Here is a 20,108-nt window from a genome sequence, read left to right as displayed (position 1 = left end):
TCACATGCACACAACATCGGAGTAAAAACCGATGGTCCTCCTTTGACAGTCCTGAACGCTAAGCAGCTCCACATCAGAAATTTCAAAACTGTTTTGAGCTGAAGAAGGTGGAAAGCCCAACCTGAAGAAATGAAATATTCTTATCAACAGACTTAGTTCAATAACACATATTGGACATGAGGTTGGAAAAAGTTGCATACGGTGATCATGAATTTGATTGTTGGGCATTTATTCCCCCAAAGTTTAGTATCAATACCATACATGAGACATTTCAACCTCAATCGAGGAGTGGTAAGCATTTATTTTATCTAGGTATCAACTTCAAGATCACTGTCAAAAATCTTGGACAAGCATTGATAAAAAATTAATTACAAGGCTGGGCAATAAGAAAACTTGAGAAATCAGTTCTTGCTCAGGCAATATGATCATGTTATGCCTCTAGGCTCTATTACATGTCCTGTCCCAAGCTAGAACCATAACACTGATAATCCTATTGTGCCAAAACACTAATTTTCTCTGCCCTACAAAGTTTCTTAGAAATTTGATTGAAAGATTTGACTCTTCTTCAGTTTCTATCTGTTGAAATTATTCGGGCAACAGATAATTCAAGCTAATTCACATTAAAAAAAGGGAAAGGAAACCAGGGATTTAAGAAACTGACAGGTGGTCCAAGTTCTGGTGGAATGATTATTCTTCTCTTTCCCCCAGGTCTCATTTCTCGAATCCCTTGCTCAAATCCTGCATAAATTCCTGTTTCTTAGCCACTCCCACAAATTTTCACCTAAGTAGACAGCCATGCTCAAGTTACCTTATGCCACACCATAGAGTTACAAAGAAAGTAGGGAAGATAAGTATGATTTCTAGAATAAATTTCTTCTCACCTGGGACCAATGCATTATTGCCCAAGTGAATTTTCGCCAGGTATGTGCTGTCAATACGATGACCTGACTCACCATAGCCAACATAGTGAAAAGTCACCTGCAAAGGACCTCACACCAGTTCAGTCTAAGATCGGAAAACGAGTTTTCAAGAAATATATGAATTTCCTTAAAAACACATAGCTTGATAGTGAACCAGTTTGCCAAGTAGGGTGTGCAATTGCTGATGACAAGCAGTAGCTTTTTCCAATTTTTTTATTCTCAAAAATATCAAGGTGATAATACTTCTCCGCAATAAAACATATATAATCAGTATTAAAGAATTTATAAACATACTTTCAATCCAAAGGTGATGAAAGTGTTAAAAGTTATGTGGCTCCTTCACCAAATCTATTATCAAGCTCTTACAATTGAAAATCTATAGTAACCTTATGTATTAAAATGAGAATGACGTTTTATCTCAATATGATCTCGGTGATTTACATTATCAATACAACAGTAAAAATTAACACATAATAGGGAGGGAGAAGGGGAAACGGAGCCCATGCTACTCAATCTAGATCTTATTCCTTCTGTAAACTGGCATAACCCCACAACATAATACTAATGATTAACACATACAGAAATCCTAAATCCCATCCAACTTCAATAAAACCCCAGCACCCACACAGAGATACACGCTCTATCCTGTCTTGTTAACTGATATGGAAGTATAACATCTAACTTGGAAAGAATGTGATTGGTGGGAATGTCGTTGGCAACCGAGTAAGTTTGGCTGGAGAATAAGAGGTAGAGTTGCCTTATTTCGGACAATCAATTAGCTTTTGTTTCATCATTTATTTTGCATGTTTCCTTGTATGCAATAAGTTGACTATAAGTATGTAATGATGCTATCAATAAAATATCATAGAATTATTCACAAACTTTGTTTGTAGAGGCGGGGTTCCTCCAAAAACCCACGTTTATCTCTTACAATTTGTCAACATGGGAAACGCACGCAAACACAATCCGGCATCTTTTCCTCTTGATCCGCCAGTCACAGGTTCCATTTCTAGAACTCGTAACATTAACCCACATCGACCATACCAAAGACACAAGCTATAAGAATAAATATTAGCAAACACTACCATCAAGCCATACTATTGTTTGGATAATGAGAATTCTGTAAATAATAATAAAATAGTTTAAGTTAATATATTTTATTAGATTTTGAGAAAGAATAGAGAAAACATTTAATAAAAATATTATAAAATTTAAAAAATTGTTTGATTATAAATTTTTAATATTATTTTTTGTTTGAAACTTAAAAAAGTTTCATTATTATTTTTGTTAAGTTTGGAAGATTAGAAAAGTTTAGAGGTGTAACCTGTCTGGTTTTGGACAAAATTTAGTACCGAACCGGTATGTATTATATTTTCAAAAACCGATTACGCACCGATTACACCTCTGAACCGGTACATCTGATTTTACCCGTTCCTGTCCGATTTTTCAACTTTAATAAAATGCATATTTGTAAAAAAATATGTTTATAAAAAAAATTACATTAAAAAAAATCTGTTTTATACTTCTATTCCAAAATATGTTGCTATTAATTTAAAAAAAAAAAAAAATCCTAACACCCCTTGACATGTTTTTAATAAGGAAACCTTCTCTTTAAACAAACAACAAATAGTATTAGATTATTAGTATTTGGCCATAAAATGTAAATTATAATTAATATATATTATATACTAATGTATATTAGTATTACTAATTTATTAATGTATTATGTACTTATCAAAAAGAATATATTGAGAATTTATTAGGCCCTAAAAACTTGGTAATAATATTTAAGTGATTTTCTTTCTTTTTTGGTAAATAATATTTTAGTGATCTTATTTTCAACTTCAGTATATAAAATCAAATCTTTTGATAATTAGGATTTTTTTTTCAATTGATGTAATTTATTAATTTCAGTTTAAAGTTTTACAATTTCAATTTATTTTTAAATTAATTTATATTATTATATATAAAAATTATATATAACATAAAAAATATTATATATAATATTAAAAAAATAATTTAAAATATATTATTATATAGAACCGGTCTGGTTCGGGCCTAAAAAGTCTAGAATCGGAACCGGTTTTACCATTACGGAAATTGGTTCTGAACCGGACTGGTCCAAAACCTGACCAGTTCGGGCCGGTCCAGTCTGGTTTCCCAGTCTCCCTGCTTTTTTTTTTAACAACTCTAGAAAAGTTGTAATGATTAATTAATAATTTAATGAAAATTTTAAAAATTTAAAATTTAAAAGTGTTTTGTGTTTAAGTGATGTTTGTGAGGATAATTATGAGAAATTTTGATATGAAAATCTTTTCTAAACGTGGCCTTAATCTTCAAGAAAACTTCGAAACAACTTTTATCTCAAATTAGATCTCGTTTAGTTACATAGATGAGATGTGATAAAAGTTAAACAAAAATATTATTATGTTATAGTTTTGTAATATTATTTTTATTTTGAGATTTAAAAAAAAATTATTTAATATATTTTATTTATTTAGATGCTTTTATTTCTCTTCGAAATATTTATTAAACTCATCATTTTATTTTATGATGAAGAATATTATTATCTAATCAAGAATAAATAGTTTGGTTTTAATACTCATTATATTTACCTTTCAAATTATTTTCTAGTCTTTATTTTCTATTTAGTCCTCTTTTGTTCCTCTTAGTTTGATCTTCATGGTTGGATCTAGGGGTTAGGATTAAAACCCTAATTCTTCCAAACCCCCCCCCCCCCCCCCCCCCCCCCCGGGCAAAAAAAAAAAAAAAAAAATCTCCATCATGCCTCCCTGCCAACCATCATGTTGTTGCCGTCAACAGCACCGCTGCTAGCAATCCTTTCAACAACAGCTTTGTATCTTTAACCTAAAACTCTATAGTCAACTACAGAAAATCTCATATGATGGGCCCAAGGTCTTCAACGATTGGAACCCCAAAATGACATCACACCCACAAAATGTACATGAAAAGAATTGGAAACTTATTTTCCTGAATCTTAACCACAGTATTTTAGCACATGCCTATTCTCTATAATTTCTCTCCATTTGCAACTTTGACCTACAAACCACTCTTCTCTTTAATCTTCAGCTTAGCCAATTGTGCCACCCCTGGACCTAGAAAATTATAAGTACTTCCTGAATCAACTAATATTACCATAAGCTGATTACCAATCATTCCCATCAATCTCATAGTATTAGGACTTGAAGAAATAGAAATTGCATGAAATGAAATATGCAATTTCTCCTCTGGAATCTCCACAAACTCTTCTTGTAAAACTGAATCAGTACTCATACCGGTAGAATTATAGTCTTCCCCATCACCCCTTCATCTACTTGTAACAAGTAGACCTTCGCATTTTTACATGTATGGCTTGGGATTCACTTTTCATCATAATGGTAACACAAGTCTTTCCTCCTCTTCTCATCCATTTGTATGGAGGATATATTTTTATCAAGAGCAAAATTCTTCTAAACTCTCTTACCACTATCTTCCTGAGTTCCAGAAAATTGGCCTTCACTACTCATCACTACTCTTAAGGACTTCCTAGAACTCAACATATATTTCTCTTGAATTTTTGCCAATCCAAATGCAACACTCAAATTTATGGGGATGAGCATTCGAATAGGTGATCGAATCTCATCTTTAAGGCCACTTAAGAAGCAACTCAACTTATGCTTCTCTTATAGACCCTTCAATCTGTTTGATAACCCCTCAAATTGAGCCTTATAAGCAACAACTATAGTATTCTACTTCAATTGAGCCAGGGACTCAAGAAGATGATCATATGCAGTGGGACCAAACCTTATTTTTAAGACTAATAACCCAAACAACAATTACTCTAGAATGTAAAGAAATGAACACTAGAATTCAAGAAATCCAAGAATCATAATCTTGGAGAGTAAAGAATGGATATGTTCGAGATAAATCCCACCTCCAAAGGGATAAAAATAAAGCTAATTCGATGCCTTCCAATCAGACTTCCCACCCTTTTTTTGCCCAAACAGATTACAAGAGTATAGCCCATGAAACGCACCGTTTAACTCAATGTCTGAATTATTACAAACTTGCTATTTTACTTATCTTAACTCACCAATTCATTAACTAGTTTTACAACACTTACAATATAATTCAACGCACCGTTTCACTAAATGTAACACACTATTTCATCCCCTTCAAATTTATGTTACTTCCCAACATCTATGACAGCCCATGACAAATGGTTTTGGGTGTTTGGGCACGGGTGAGCTTCGGTGTTGGTACTTGGTGGTTTCTCGACAATGGGTCGACGACAGCAAAACAGAGAGTGAAGGAGGAAGAGAGAGAGAGAGAGGGGGGAGGTCAAGGTCTGCGAGAGTGTAGCTGCGAATGGAGGAGGCAGGTGAAGGTCACAGTGGCACAAGAGGCAGGATAGCTTCGACACATTGCTTCGAGCTGGTGGCGGCGTGGGGAGGGCACCTAGCTCACAGGTTGTAGAAAGAGAGAGCCATGAGGGAAGGTGGTGTGGCACGCAGGAGAAGAATGAAGGAGGAGAGAGATGGAAGAAGAAAATGTTAGGGTTTAATCCTCTATGGCCAAAACAAAAAACAGAAGAAAAAGTATCTGACACAAGGGCATAAATTTCATAGAGAAAAAAATGGATGTAAAAACGGATCAACAAAAATCATTGTTCATAGAGCGATAGGCGCTTTTATAATAGAATAGATAAATAATATTAGGTGATGTCATATTAAAATTTAGCAGTATCATTTTAAACTTTTATCTTTTATCTAAATATTCATATTGAACCGCCCTTACTTTTCATATTGAACGCTCAATTGTTTGATGCAGGTGTTATTACTACTTCGAGATTTTAGACTGCATTTTTTTTTGTTTTTTTGGTACAGCCATATGGTATGAAGTGGTACGAGGCATTCATAGAATCAAAGGCTGTTGGGATGGAATCAAAAAAAAGACTTGCACACATGAGTATGTTACCAATGTTGACAAGAACTTGAGGAATGAAAAAACAATAATTCTATTTGAATCTATTTATATAATATATCATTTATGGATTTAAAAAGTAAATTTAAAATTTAAATCTTATAAATAAAATCATGTCATGTTGATATTGTATAGTGTAAAACCCTTCAGAAACACCCGTCCTATGGCAAAATGCGTAGAAATTAAGCAAGGATGATGTGCTGCATTTTAGAAATTAACCCGTCCTATATACAAGCAAGTTTGCACACCAATCTGCATATTAATATTGTTGCTTTCATATTCTAAATTCAAATTAGCACTGTTTTCAATAAAATTTACTTTCTGACCAATCATATTGAATAAGTATGCATATTAGTGCGCATAATCGCTTACAATTAGATTTTTACTTGAGTTTTTTCTTTTGAAAGATTTGTTTAGGGCCAAATTGGGCTTGGGTTTTAATGAGTAACTTGCTTACCATTTTAGTTTGTGAATAACTAGCACAAATTGTACGTAGTGCATATAGTGTTTGAATTGACTAATTATAACAATGTATGTATTATTATTTGGGATGTGTTTGGCAACAAATTGTAGATATCTAAATCTTTTGTTCCCTTATATTAAATTTTTTGTGACGAATTAATTATATTCGTTAATAACTATTTCACGGACAAATCAATCGTCACAGAAGAGTGGTTCTAACGATAAATTGATCACTAAGTTGCATTTATTTTGAATGGAAACTAAAACTATTACGAGAAAAAAGTTGTTTGCTGCAACTTGTTTACAACCTTTTCACGAAAACTCATTTGTGACCCTTCTCTTGCATCCAATTTGTGGGTTCCATTCTCTCGCTGAAAAAACTCATTTTGGGTATATTTTGGCCCCTTGACTCGCTGTAATTGACCATATCTACCATAGAAAAAATCTATTCATCATCTCAACTCCCATCATTTCATAATGTGGCATTAGATGATAGGTTCACAAATAAAATATAATAAATAATTTACAATCATCTAATTCCATATCATATAATGATGAAAGGATGATAAAAGTTGAGATGATGAGTAGTATTACTCATCTACCATATACTCGATCCTAGCTTGATTACTTTCTTCTTAATAAACAAATTAAATAACTTCAGTCACCAATTTATCCTTTTCGGATAGGGCTAAGTTTTTAATTTGCAGATGCTACATATATAGTGTAACACCCCGTATTGTAGTGTATTTTTATTGAATGATTATTTTTATTAATTCAAAAATTTTATTCTCTTGTTTTAAAATTGTTGGATTTTTAAATGGTTTATTTTATAATCTTTAATTGTGAAAATTAAATTTGATATGTTTCTTAATATTAATTATTGTTATGATTTTAAATTGTTCTTTATTTTTTGTTTAAATTAATTTATTGTGGGATTTAATTATTTTATCTTCATTTTATCATTACGTTTAAATTATTTTAATTGACTTGCTATTTTGAAATCTTTTTCGTTAGATCATTTTTGTAACCCAAGATGTGAGGATTGGACCTCATTTCTTTCCCTCCATTTTTTCCTTTTCCTTTTTCTTTTCTTCTTTTCTCTTCTTTCTTCTTCATTTCTTATATTTCTCTCCTCTCTCGCGCGATGACAGCTCTCCCTCTCTCCCCCGTGCGTTCTTCTTCTCGCCCAACCCGTTGCCGCTGCGCCGCCGTGTACCTCACCGCCCAGCCCACAACCTTCCCCACCCTCTGGCGACCACCCCTCTTCAATCTCAGCCTCCCTCGCGCCGCCATTTGTCCCCACACCCAACACTAAGCCACGACCTTCCTTGTGCTCCAGCACCGCCGTCCAGCCACCTCCGGCCACCATTTCTTCACCACTTCATCATCGACCTCCTAGCAACCCAATGCACCCATCTTTAGCCCCGATCTACTACCGGTAAAGCACATTCATCAACATTTTCATTTTGGGCTTTTTGGTCTTCGACCGCCCTCTGCACCGCCACACACGGCCAACCACCACCACCACTAGCTTCACTGACATCCCTAAGCCTACCCTATCAATTTCGGGTCTTGGTTTGTCCTCATTCAAAAGTGAGTTTTTGAGACCCATGGTCACAGTGTATTTTGCACTGTTACGTTACTGAGCCGCCACTTCTTGTACCTCCGTGATCCTTCGAAAATTATTATATAGCACCGTAAATATTTTTTCAAAGAACTATCGTGATTTAAATATATTTTTACACTAACTCATTTTACTGTGTTCTGGTTGGTTATGCCGGACTGAGTTCGAGGAGTTCAGAGGTCGGATGGATTGAGGACGAAGTTGTTTGTGTGTTTGGTTTGCGTTGTGAGTTATTGGTTGTTGGTTATGGCGTTGTTCATGTACATGGCATATTTGCACGCATGATCATGTTTGTAAATGAAACTGGGTTTTCGTGTTATTGCATTCATGTTCATGTATTTATTGAAAACTGAATTTTCATGTGTTTTAAGGACTTTTGAGTGCGTGTGTAACACGACCCCAAGCCGAGATGAGGCATTATCTCAGTGAAACTCCTCTGGTCACTCGGCAGCGGAATATATTGAGTGATGTCCCCTAGGTTGTCGCTGGGCGACAACGGGATCGGACGGGATGGTCTTGTGCCGACTTCGTGGCCCCTCTGCTAGCGGAGGCTAGAGGATGCTTGGCCATGAACGCTCTGGCCGGGAAACTGGGTATCGCTCGTTGCGTAATGGATACTTGGCCATGAACGCGTTGGGCGCGGAACTGGACATCGCTACGAAGCTAGGACATGCGGATGGTCCGTAGGGGAGATCATGGTGCATATGGTAAAATGGATTAATGGGTTATTTTCTGGAAAAATAGCGTGTGTTGAATAAAATGATTTTTATGTAATTCATTTTCTGGAAAATGATGTTTTATTGATTTGGGTTATTTTCTGAGAAAATGACGGATTATTATTTTTGGACCAAAATGAGATTTTGGCGTGTGTTGCAAAATATCTATTTTTGAAAAAAATGATATTTTGAGTCTGTCTTATATTTCTTCATATGCATGCATGTTAGTTGCATTAATATGTTTTTATCTCGTGGTTATTTGGTTTGTACTTACCTGCGGTACCGTTATATGGTAACGCAGATTTTGATGCAGAGGAAGAGGAGGGTGAGCCTGAAGATTCGGCTCCGCTCGAGGAGTGATTGGGATCACTCGTATTTGTTTTGAGACTTGTTTTATATTTTATTTGGGATGACTGTATAACTCTTTTAATCATTTTACTTATGTTAGTTTGTATTAAAAATTTCTAGTATTTAGTTGACTTATTTATATTTATCCGCTGCGTTGTTTATTGTACACTGTTATATGTACATACACTTAGCACTATTACTAGGATGTGTGACCGTATTGTCATCATCTTGATATCTCGGTTCCCGTGTTTCCTTACATGGGAATCGGGGTACCACATATAGCAATATGCATGGTGAAACTAAGGCCGGCGATGCTCATACCATTTCAAATGACTCAAGAATGGAGTAGTTAGCACATGATTGCTACGCTAAAAGTGGTCAATGTAACTGCTAGCTAGATTTCTTTGCAATAATGCTTTTAAATAAGAAATATAATAGATAAGGTTCAAAAAATCACCTTATAGGCTTGCTTTACCAGCTGCTTAGTTGGAAGAAGGAAGAAAACAAACACATCTTTTATATAATATTCATGCATTGTAGTTCAAAGTTCAAACACCCTCTTCCATCCATTATCAATCCCCAAAAAATAAGAACATCTCATCTAAAAAAATAATAATAATGTAATTATGACCCGATTTTCGAAATGATGAATCAAAATTAAGAATATTTTTCTTAAGAGTAAAGAATATTTTTCTTAATACTCTTAAAAAAAATATTTTTCTCATCCATCAAAATAACATTTAAAGAAGACTTAAGATAATCGATCACTAGGGTAGTTAAAAATATAATATAAATAATCAAATCGATATCTTTTTAATGCATTGGGTATTAAAAAGATATTGATTAAAAGTGAATTTGATTTACACCTGAGAAAAATATTAAAAATTAAATTTATCACTTATTTTTTAAAAAAACTTAAATAAAAATTAGTAATTCTCTTACGTCGAAACAACTTTTTTTTTTTTTATAACTACTTAGAACTAAAAAAAACTTCTATAACTTTTCCTGCAAATTGAGAAGTCACATCAAACATTCTTTTTGGCTGATCAGAACCTCTTTGGATCACAGTCAACTGAAAAACACAATCACATATGTCTTGCATTGGAAAAGGTTCACAAATAGTTACTTGCATTAATGGAAGATCATGTAAAAGGTTCACAAAAAGGGAAGTCAACCAACGACATTCAAATTACAATAAATCAAGTTATATCCAAATTTTCACAAATGGTCCAGGATCCTCCACAGGTGTCAACAAAAGGACGGCCAAAATCTTAAAGAGCGAAGAACTCAAAAAACACACAACAACAAAGAAAAGGCATTGTAGCATTTGCAAGAATAAGTGACAAGCTAAAAACAATTATCCTTCAGTAAGGTATAGTAGTTTTGTAGTTATTTGTATTTTATTAATTTTTAATTGAAGGAGTTAATAAAGTTTGTGTTTTGTTGTTGTTTAGTAGGGATTTTGGGCCAACAACTAACAACATATCAATACATTTAGAATCATAGTCGAAATTTTGAAATATCTTGTATGGCACATTTATTTGTCATTTGTTATGTTTAATTCAACGTCTATTTATCGGTTAATTTAATCCGTCTTTATTTTAATGTGACACGGAATGTGGCAGTTTGGCATTCTTCACAAGTTTAGCTTTCTTCACATGGTCATTTCTTCACAAGTCTGCTCAAATTGTCCTTCAATTTTTATGTACCAATTTTCTTGTTGCGTTTTCTTTTGGACAATAACATGTATTCCTGAATTTGATCTTGGTTTATCTATAGTTTGATTAATGTCAAGAATATCTTGGTACAAAATTCAGATCATGGTAATTAATTTGGAAACATCAGGTGCATCAGGTGCTTGGCAGAAAGATTGGAAATTATAAGGGAAGCTTGCAAAAATTCTTCAAAATTGACCGCAATACAGCAACTGAGAAAATTTCAAATACATTCAAAACTTGCAAGGATGTTCTCATTACATTAACCACATTTAATACATTCAACTGATCAAAGTTTTAAAAAAAAATAACAGGTTACATGAGTCGTAGCACTGCCCGAGATACATTACTATTTTTTGGATACATAAAAAGTACACCACAAACTATTATTAAAAAAAAATCATGTCAAGATTAATATTTCAAGACTCTCTTGTACTTCTTCTCCAATGCTTTAAATTTGGATTCTTCGAGGCATAACCGCTCATGAAGTACCCTGTTGTGCCTCCATCAGCTAACTCCAAAGTCATCTTACAACAGCTATTTTTTTCACTTTGAATATCAATCCACTAAAAAAAGCCATATTGTTTATTCATTTTATAGTTTGGACAATTGAAAAATCTTCTACCAAAACTATTTGCTTTTTCTAAAATCGGTAGCTTCGTTTGGCAGCCACTATAGCAAAGTGGTCTCTCCAAACTAGTTTTGCCTTATCCTCTTACAGTCCAAGAACTTGATCCGGAATGAGAACCCGAACTCTTCATTTGCTATCATAATATTGAAGTAAAAAGAGCCCCTAAATCAGTATATATATGCATGGGAGAAGAAATATACATGACAACCATTTTGATATTAGTGAAGTAAAATAAGGACAAAGTGCATAATAATGTGATATGCATGGGAGAAGAAATATATACACTGCAGCTATTTTGATATTAGTGAAGTAAAATAAGGACAAAGTGTAGAATAATGTGATATGCATGGGAGAAGAAATATATACATTGCAACTATTTTGATATTAGTGAAGTAAAATAAGGACAAAGTGCATAATAATGTGATATGCATGGGAGAAGAAATATATACATTGCAGCTATTTTGATATGCATTGCAGCTTTTTTGATATGCATGGGAGAAGAAATATATGCATGGGAGACGAAATATATGCATGTAATAATGTGCTAGTTTCGATAATTTTGGGTGCAAAGTGTAAAATTCCTGTGTTTTTCTATAAAATAAGGACAAAGTGGAATATCATCTGATTAATTACCAAACAAATGTTAGATGACTGCGAATACATAGTGGAGTTAAACACATAACAAGACAGGAGCATTCAAATTTATTACCGACAATTCAGATAATGGATAATATACGTAACTATCCCATATTTAAGTCCAATGAAGCAGCAAATAGATGCCCTACAAAAGAGATGTTATAGATACCCCATATTCACAAAAAGATGTTATAATGGGTATCCGTTATAGTTCAAAAGTCATCAAGTTAGATATATTACCGCTTGGTCCTTGAATCTCAACAATTTAATCACAAAAAGATGTTAACCGCTTGGTCCTTGCATCTCAAAGTTAGATATAGCTCAACAATAATTTCCATAAACATTAATTTCCAACCTGATTATACCAATTCACCTATAATACAGCTGCTAGATTTAGAACTCCAACAATACAGTGGTGCTTTTTCTTCTTAGAACTTTTATCAAACACGTAAAATGCACAAATTTCAAGTTTCTTGCATACCAGATGAGGAGAGGTTTGCCAATCAATTCCAATTTCACTTTCTAGTTTTATACAACCACAATCAATTTCATTTCTTATAGCCACAATCAATTTTGTACAGCTACAATCAATTTTACACAGAAATGACATACTAGAAATGCTAGTCAAAGGGCATACTAGAAATCAAAAGGCGATTGAAAGGGCTTTGGGTTGAGCTTCAAGGGGGTGCGAGGTTGCTAAAAGGCGACGTAAACCACTTCGGGTTGAGCTTCGAGGGGGTGTGAGGGTGATGAGACGCGATGAAAAGGGCTTCGGGTGCGATGCTGATGTTGTTCAAGTGCGATTCATGGGGCTGAAATCAGCTTGGAGAAATAACGAAGAAGAGATTGCATAGGTTTCAAGGGGTTCTAATTTCTACAGCTTGGAGAAATCGCAAAGAGAGATGCACGTTTCTGATGTAGTGCTGGTCCAGGATAAGTGTGGTGGAAGTCTTAGGTATTGCTATGTGATTGGCAGGACGTTATTTGATTAAAACCAGCCTGACCGATCTTAAGGAATTCTCTTTATATAATATTCATGCATTGTTGTTCAAAGTTCAAATGCCCTCTTCCATCCATTATCAACACATGTAATGCCCGATTTTCGAAATGATGAATCAAAATTAAGAATATTTTTCTTATGTGAAAAGCTTCTAGCCGGATGAGTTCAAAACCCAATTCTGCATTAGTGATCAATAGATGGACGACACGTAGGCATTTTAGAAAAATGAAAGTTGAACCCGCATCCACACAATTCCTCATCCTTTCTTCTGAGTCAATCTCCCTCCTTCCAATCTCCCCTATCTCTGCATGCAAGCTTTTTTCAGAAAAATCACTCCCTCCACAACTCACAAAGACAAACCAAACTCATGCTGAAACGCCCACCGCGACTCACAGTGGAAGCCTCACTCGACGCGATGCCCACCACCTGCACTCATCTTCAAAGCCGACGGAAGGTAAACTCTTCTAGGGCTTGTTATGCACCAAAGACTTGAAGTCAAACTAGAATGCAATTTCTCCATTTGATGATTACTTCCTTCCTATTTTTACCTATTTTAATTGTCATGATATGTGCTTTCACAAAATAATTTGGTCATTTCACGCTGACGTTTTGACACCAGTGCCTCCAAATACTCTTTCAGGGTTTCAGAGAATTCTTAAAGGTTTAAGCAATGAAGTAGGGCTTCAACTTCTCTCTGTCAGTAACCGTCGTCGCTTTGTCCATCTTCTACATTTATTTTTCAACAATCTTGGTTCTACCTCATGTCCTCCCCTGGAATCTTCAACACGGTAATTTTGACGACGATCGCTCCCATGTGCATCTTTACCTATGCGCCCGACATCGAAGATGCGGAGAACCCTATCCATTAGATCAAGCGCAAGGGTGGAGATTTAAGGTACTGCCAGAAGTGTTCTCATTATCAGCCTCCACGTGCGCATCATTGTCGTGTTTGAAAAAGATGTGTTTAGCAAATAGATCACCATTGCATTTGGATTAGTAATTGCTTTGGGCATGCTAACTATAAGGCTTTCTTCATTTTCGTGATGTATGTTGTTATTGCATGCATCTATTCCTTGGTATTGCTTGTTGGTAGTCTAACTATTGATTATCCAAAGGATGAGCAACAAAGTCGACTTTTCCAAAACGACATATGTCATTTCTGGGCTGTTGCTAGTCCCATTATGTGTGGCACTAGACATCCTCTTAGGTTGGCATATCTATCTCATTTTGCATGACAAGACTACGATTGAGTACCATGAAGGTGGTGGGCATTCCGGTGTGAGTTTGGTTCGTCGTTATGAGTCGTGGAGGGGGTGATTTTTCTGAGAAAAGATTACGTGCAGGGGAGGGAGAGAGATTCAGAGGGAGGGAGATGGATTCAAAAGATAAGAGGGGGAGACGTGTGGATGCTAAGCTTTTCCTAGAATGCCTACATGTCATCCATCTATTGGCAAAGTGTGAAATTGAATTTTAAACTCATCTGACTGGAAGTTTTTCCTTTTTCTTATCCATCAAAATAACATTTAAAGAGGGTTTAAATATATTTGTTAAAAAGTAATTATATATACAATCATGAAGTATTGTATAAATGAATAATTATTTTAAAAAATAATAGAATTTATTAGTAAAAATTTAATTTAATTTTTATGTGAATTTTATATATATATATTTTTTAAATATTACGGGACGTTGATTGGTCATGATTACAAATATATATATATATATATATATATATATATATATATATATATATATATTTTGAAAGAACTACTTAGAGCTAAATTAACTTATATAACTTTTCTTCCCAGCTGAGAAGTCACATCATACATTCTTTTCGGTTCAGAACCTCCGTCAGGGCTTCGTTAACCTGAGAAATGATATGGAACCAGGTCTTATGTCCTAGCATCGTTCAACAACCCAATTTTAAGGTCAAAAGAGAAAAGAAAAACATAATGAGAAGAAAGAGATATTCGATCAAGATTGTTGACGTAATTAATGATATTTAGGTTGTGTTTAGATATTAAATTAAATTAAATTAAATTAAATTAAATTAAATTTAGTTGAGATAATATTGTTAGAATATTATTTTTTAATATTATTATTATTTTAATACTTAAAAAAGTTGAATTATTTATTATATTTTTTATTAAAATTTAAAAAAATTATAATAATAAATTAAGATGAATTGATTAATGTGTTTATTGTTGTTTTAATTTAGTGATGGTTTTAATTTAGTGGTGGAAAATGAAGAAAAAATAGTTGATGTATTATCACCGACCATTAATTAGATTGGACTATATATATATATATATTCTCAGGTCAAAAGTACTCCGGCCGATCTCTGTCCATCAAAATAACACGTGTTTATCTTATCTGAATATGACCCTCTCTTTATGCTTGCAGGAATACTTTTTTCTTGGAATGAGTGGAACCCCTGCAGGCTGTATCGTGTACGCTCATTTCGTCGCCTACGAATGCCTCCTTATTTGGTCGGTTATGGGTTGTTTTCGTCTCATCTACCGCCATTAATTAATTAGAGATCTTAAAGACTAGCTACCTGAATCCTGATCTTCTAGATGAAACCATGCAAAAGGTATAATTTCATTAAGGAAAAAAACTAAGCTTTTTATTTTATTTTATTTTTTCTGTAGTAATTCCAATTGACATTAAAGAAGCGCAACAGCTATAAACATATTTTATAAAAGTAATTCTTCATATATTATGTTAGAGATTTATTTTATAATAAAAATAATTTTACAATTTAACGTATTAAATCAAGACACGTTAGTTTCTGAATTTATTTTTTTAAAATGTCTTTTACTATTTGAGTTTGCTTCAACTGATTCATTATCTCTAAAGTTACGTTTGGATGTTGAACTGACTTGAGTTGAGATGATAAAATATCATTAAAATATTATTTTTTAATTTTATTATTAAATTTTATATTCAAATTTAAAAAAATTATAATAATAAATTAAAATGAGTTGAAGAAACAAACGAAGTCTAAATCGATCCCCATATACCTAATTTTATTGGGGAACATATGAAATATTTAACTTCAAGCCCACCAAATTATGTTTGTATATGAAGCCAAGGGCGAGAGCTGTGCTTAATTACCGGGTCCCTTTTTCTCTCTAACAAGCTAAGATAGTGGTATTAATTAAATAATAAAATTAAAACAATGTGGGATATATAACTTAATAAATAAACTGAGAGGGAGAGGGTCAAAGGATTAAGATCGCGTAATATCTTGTGGGTCTAAGCTGGTTTGTGTTTGAGCTTACCTATAACATAGATATGATAACCCACGTGGAGCCGTACATTGACGTGCCTCCAAAACAATTTCAACCGTTCATGATATATAAGTAGGCAAGAAAAATTCAACTCATCAATCTCACATTATACACCGTTCATAAATGTAATCTGTGTGTGGTGTGTGAGATTATAATTACCAAAACTTGTTTGGTGTGTGTGTGGCATCCCAATCAATGAAGCAAATAAAATATATCTTCACACAGAAAATAAAATAAAACAAAACAAAACGTTGCCACCATTGTTGGATTAAGCTGTCCCAAAGAGAAAAATAAATAAATAAACTCAATAATTTCTGGACATGTCCAACAAAAACAATTCTTTCAAAATCATCGAGTCATGCATAGATTCATAACGATTCAGACTTCGGAGGAATTTCTTCTTCTTGTTTTCTCGGAAAAGACAAGATGGCACCATATATTAAGGCAAACCTCTATGGAAGAATATGTCGGTTTGTCTAGTTGTCTCTTAGTTACACTGTACAAGAAAAGGAAGGGCCTTTACATAATTATGGAGGGAAGAATTAAAGAGGTGATATTGGAAAGTCACAGCCTCTAATAATAATAATAATAAAACCATCCCAAAAAGCAGCAAGTTTTGTTCACAACACGAGGATAGTTGAAGGTGGTCAAGTTGGCTAACCACGCAAAAAGCCACAAAATAAGTGAAAAACCCTGGCTACCACGTGTGAATCTCGCTTGCTGTCTGAGATTTGCAGTCCTTCCTTTCTCTCAGGATCAACCATCAGGAGCTAAGAAAAAAATGGAAAATAAAAAACTAACGATAGAAGTCTGCTACTTGATAGAGCTTATTAATTCGTCGTCATCCCACGCCTAGCAATATTGATGTGAAGAGTGTAAATGGAAACATAGAAAATCCTTTAAAGTTTTGCAATTCGCAATGTCACGCAAGTGCCCGTCGTAGGTTTCTCACCAGATCTTTCGCTGTGATGCAGAAATCATCGTCCATCTGCAGAAAATGATGACAAGTTTAATTTTAATTGTAACGTGTCGGCCAGGCTCCCAAAAGTAGATCAGATTTTTTTACTCACGATCCTTTGAATGACAGCTTTATCTGTTTGATAAACGTAATTACGTACCTGTGCAACAACAGTTATATTGAGTGTGGAATTCCCAAATGGCAAGACGTTGCTAGAGATGATTGTTAGATCAAGTTTCTCTGTTTCGCTTAGAATCTTTGCAGCACATCCTTTGCTTTTGTCACAATGGATTCTAATGAGTACATTCTTTCCGGAGACCCTAGCTTCAATTTCGGGGAGTGGGTGCTCGGAGTGGCTATCGGAGTTGTCATCAGACGAAGAAATGTCATCATCGGCCGAGAGCCTAGCCTTCTTCACAGAAACCACTGATTTCGTCGTTTTCATTGCTGCCTGCTCTTCGAGTATCTTCACACGTTCTTGAAGTTGTTTCAAGTACTTAATAGCGTCCCCCAGGACAGAAGCCTTGTCCATCTGCATAAAAAGTAACACACCGGATGATATACAATGTTTGTATTACTTTTCAATATAAAAAATTTTCACTTTTTTGCTAAATTTGATGAACTTTTAAGGAAAATATATGAACAACCGTTCCACCAACATAATGCAGGTTTTCTTAAATTTTCATGGCCTATCTCCACACTCAGTGGGTCATGTTTTCCCGATAACAACTAGTAATATTCCTAAAGATAATAATATTCCAATTAAGGTTTTCCACCTAACGTATTAATAAAACCTAAAACTTCAGACCGTTTCATAGCCCATTTTTCTTAACAAGAACTCGATCGAACTTAGTTTATGTTTTTTAGGGGCAACATGGACGGAGATGGAGCAACATAGCAGTAGGGAAAAACAATACCTTTAAAATAATCTATCATAGGATTAATGGGTAAGAGAAATAGACCCTTAAGAACCAGTACTCGGAGAGATTGATGAAATGATACCTTCTTTAGGCCAGGAACAATTGCTGAAAGAGCAATGAACCGCTGGCTGAGCTTTTCTCGGCGCTTTCTCTCTGCCATCACGTGATCTTGGGCATGTAAAGGAGTTCTAGTCACTGTACCAACCCTCTTGGGAACCTGTTCATGTTTTGAGGATCCATTTTGGATCTCAATGGAACTCTCAGAAATCAAAGTCGGGAAATTCATATTTCTAAGATCAGACCCCGTCTCGTTCTTTGGTTTCACGGTGCACTCTAAAAATTTCTGAGAAGTGGCTGGGGCCGAGTTCGAGTTCTCGAAAGAAATTAACTGGGAGGAGGAGGAAGAAGCAGCCATTGAAGTCATACGGTCAGTGGTGCAAGAGTTCCAGCTGCTAGTCTTCAGCTGTTTAGCCGGGCTTTCTAGGCCGGTATGAGGATTTTCGATGGCCGAACCATTGAAGCTTTGTACGCTTTTGGGATTGAGATCTGGGTATGATGAGTAGCTCTCAGCAGAAAGAGATTCAAAATTAAGCTCGTCGAGTACTGAGTAATCGAAAGAGTTCATGTCGTATTGATGCATAAAGATGGGATCCTCCACTCCCTGTAAAATAAAAATATATATTCAGTCCAAGAAAAATATAAAGATTTATCCATATACATAAATGATTTTGAAAAAAAAAAATAAGGAACTAGAAAGTGGACAATATAAATATTAATCCTACCACTTCAGATATCCAGTTTGCAGAAGAGATTTCCATCAAAGCACCCTTTTCCTTACTTTAAAATATGAACTGTAGGATCCTGGGAAAATAGAACGAGCGACCGAAATCTTTAGATTTGAAGGCAAAAAAGAAAGAACTTTCAACTTTTGCAGATTTTAAGATATTGATAGTGGACCGTGATCCCAAGCTTGCATTATCTTTGCTTGTTACTGGAAGTTTATAGATCAGCTAATGGAATTTAAACTCCTTTTAACATTAAATGCATGACTTTGTGCATCAAAGTAGTGCAGAAGCAAGAAAAAAGCCCCGAAAAGATGAAAATACCAACAGAGACTGATTTGAAGGGGAGGAAAAGAACCCACGAGTCCAAACTAAAGCTAAAAGTCAACAATCTACATTAAATTCTTAAATTTTTCATCCAACGAACAATCACCAAAACTCTAAGAAAAAGCTGAATATTTGAGGGCCAAAAACAACACATATTAGTCTGAAAAGATCGAAAGGAGGCAAAAGCTGAAAAACACGACCTATGAAGGATATTTTTATTTTCAAAAATCTTATTAGATTATAAGAGCCATTGATAGCATGACTGGCCTCCAAAAGAACTGGAGACGATAAGTACTTGTTTCTTTTCTCTGCGGAAAAGATATATAGTTGAAAGCTAATTATTACCTTCAAAGAAGACCGAAGCTTAAGCCGATTCGCCAAGAGTGAAGAAATTTGAGTGTTTTATAAGTGCACCATACGCGATTGATAATTAATATTCTATAACTTGTATTTGCTCGTGTGAAAGTAATGCTCTTTCTCTTTACTGTTCACGCAATCCTCTCTCTCTCTCTCATTTGGTCAAATTATGAGTTCCTCTTCCTTTGAATTGCCAAGTCAGCTTCTATTATGTCATTGGAATTTCGCGCCAGCTAAGGGCCCATTTTTTTTTTATTTTTTGTTTTTTGTATAAAACAGTAATTATCATCTCTATAGTCTGTTTCATACAAAATTCTTATCCGCCATTAGGCCAGCAGGGGAGGAAAATCACAGAGAAGTCATACTTAGCAAATTCAAGGAAAAATAATATTAATTAAAAGTAATGAAAAAAAAAAAAAAATTCGCGGTAAGATGG

At 34.4% G+C, this 20,108-nt stretch overlaps 1 protein-coding gene and 2 pseudogenes across 2 annotated transcripts; 1 reads left to right on the top strand and 2 right to left on the bottom strand.

Moving 5' to 3' along the window:
- LOC121262155 lies at positions 1 to 7,734 on the bottom strand (annotated as a pseudogene).
- A 5,971-nt stretch (positions 7,735 to 13,705) lies between these two features.
- LOC121262154 lies at positions 13,706 to 14,352 on the top strand (annotated as a pseudogene).
- Positions 14,353 to 16,656: 2,304 nt separating this feature from the next.
- LOC121262252 (transcription factor bHLH18-like) lies at positions 16,657 to 19,727 on the bottom strand. 2 transcript variants are annotated; one of them, XM_041164649.1, is made up of 5 exons: positions 19,661 to 19,727; positions 18,989 to 19,067; positions 18,289 to 18,867; positions 17,447 to 17,818; positions 16,657 to 17,316 (listed from the first exon to the last, which is right to left on the bottom strand). In XM_041164649.1, the coding sequence occupies exons 2-5, from the start codon at positions 19,022 to 19,024 to the stop codon at positions 17,251 to 17,253; spliced, it is 1,053 nt and encodes a 350-aa protein (XP_041020583.1). In that variant the 5' UTR covers positions 19,025 to 19,067; positions 19,661 to 19,727; the 3' UTR covers positions 16,657 to 17,250. The 2 variants fall into 2 exon arrangements, with proteins under 2 accessions (XP_041020583.1, XP_041020582.1); XM_041164648.1 differs by lacking the exon at positions 19,661 to 19,727 and having other exon boundaries at positions 16,790 to 17,316; positions 18,989 to 19,653.
- Positions 19,728 to 20,108: the final 381 nt, after the last annotated feature.

Source organism: Juglans microcarpa x Juglans regia, chromosome 4S, assembly GCF_004785595.1.
Source record: "Juglans microcarpa x Juglans regia isolate MS1-56 chromosome 4S, Jm3101_v1.0, whole genome shotgun sequence".
In the NCBI taxonomy this organism is placed as follows: domain Eukaryota; kingdom Viridiplantae; phylum Streptophyta; class Magnoliopsida; order Fagales; family Juglandaceae; genus Juglans; species Juglans microcarpa x Juglans regia.
Note: the sequence above shows the minus strand (reverse complement) of the source record. Positions and strands in the feature narration are given on the sequence as shown.

What these genes read in the sequence shown, in the direction of transcription:
- LOC121262252 (XM_041164649.1), bottom strand. Translation starts at nt 19,024, where the DNA reads ATGGAAATCTCTTCTGCAAACTGGATATCTGAAGTG. An exon ending in CAAACTGGATATCTGAAGTG is followed by an intron (nt 18,868 to 18,988) that starts GTAGGATTAATA and finishes TTTATTTTACAG; the next exon opens with GGAGTGGAGGATCCCATCTT. An exon ending in ATATAACTGTTGTTGCACAG is followed by an intron (nt 17,317 to 17,446) that starts GTACGTAATTAC and finishes CATTTTCTGCAG; the next exon opens with ATGGACGATGATTTCTGCAT.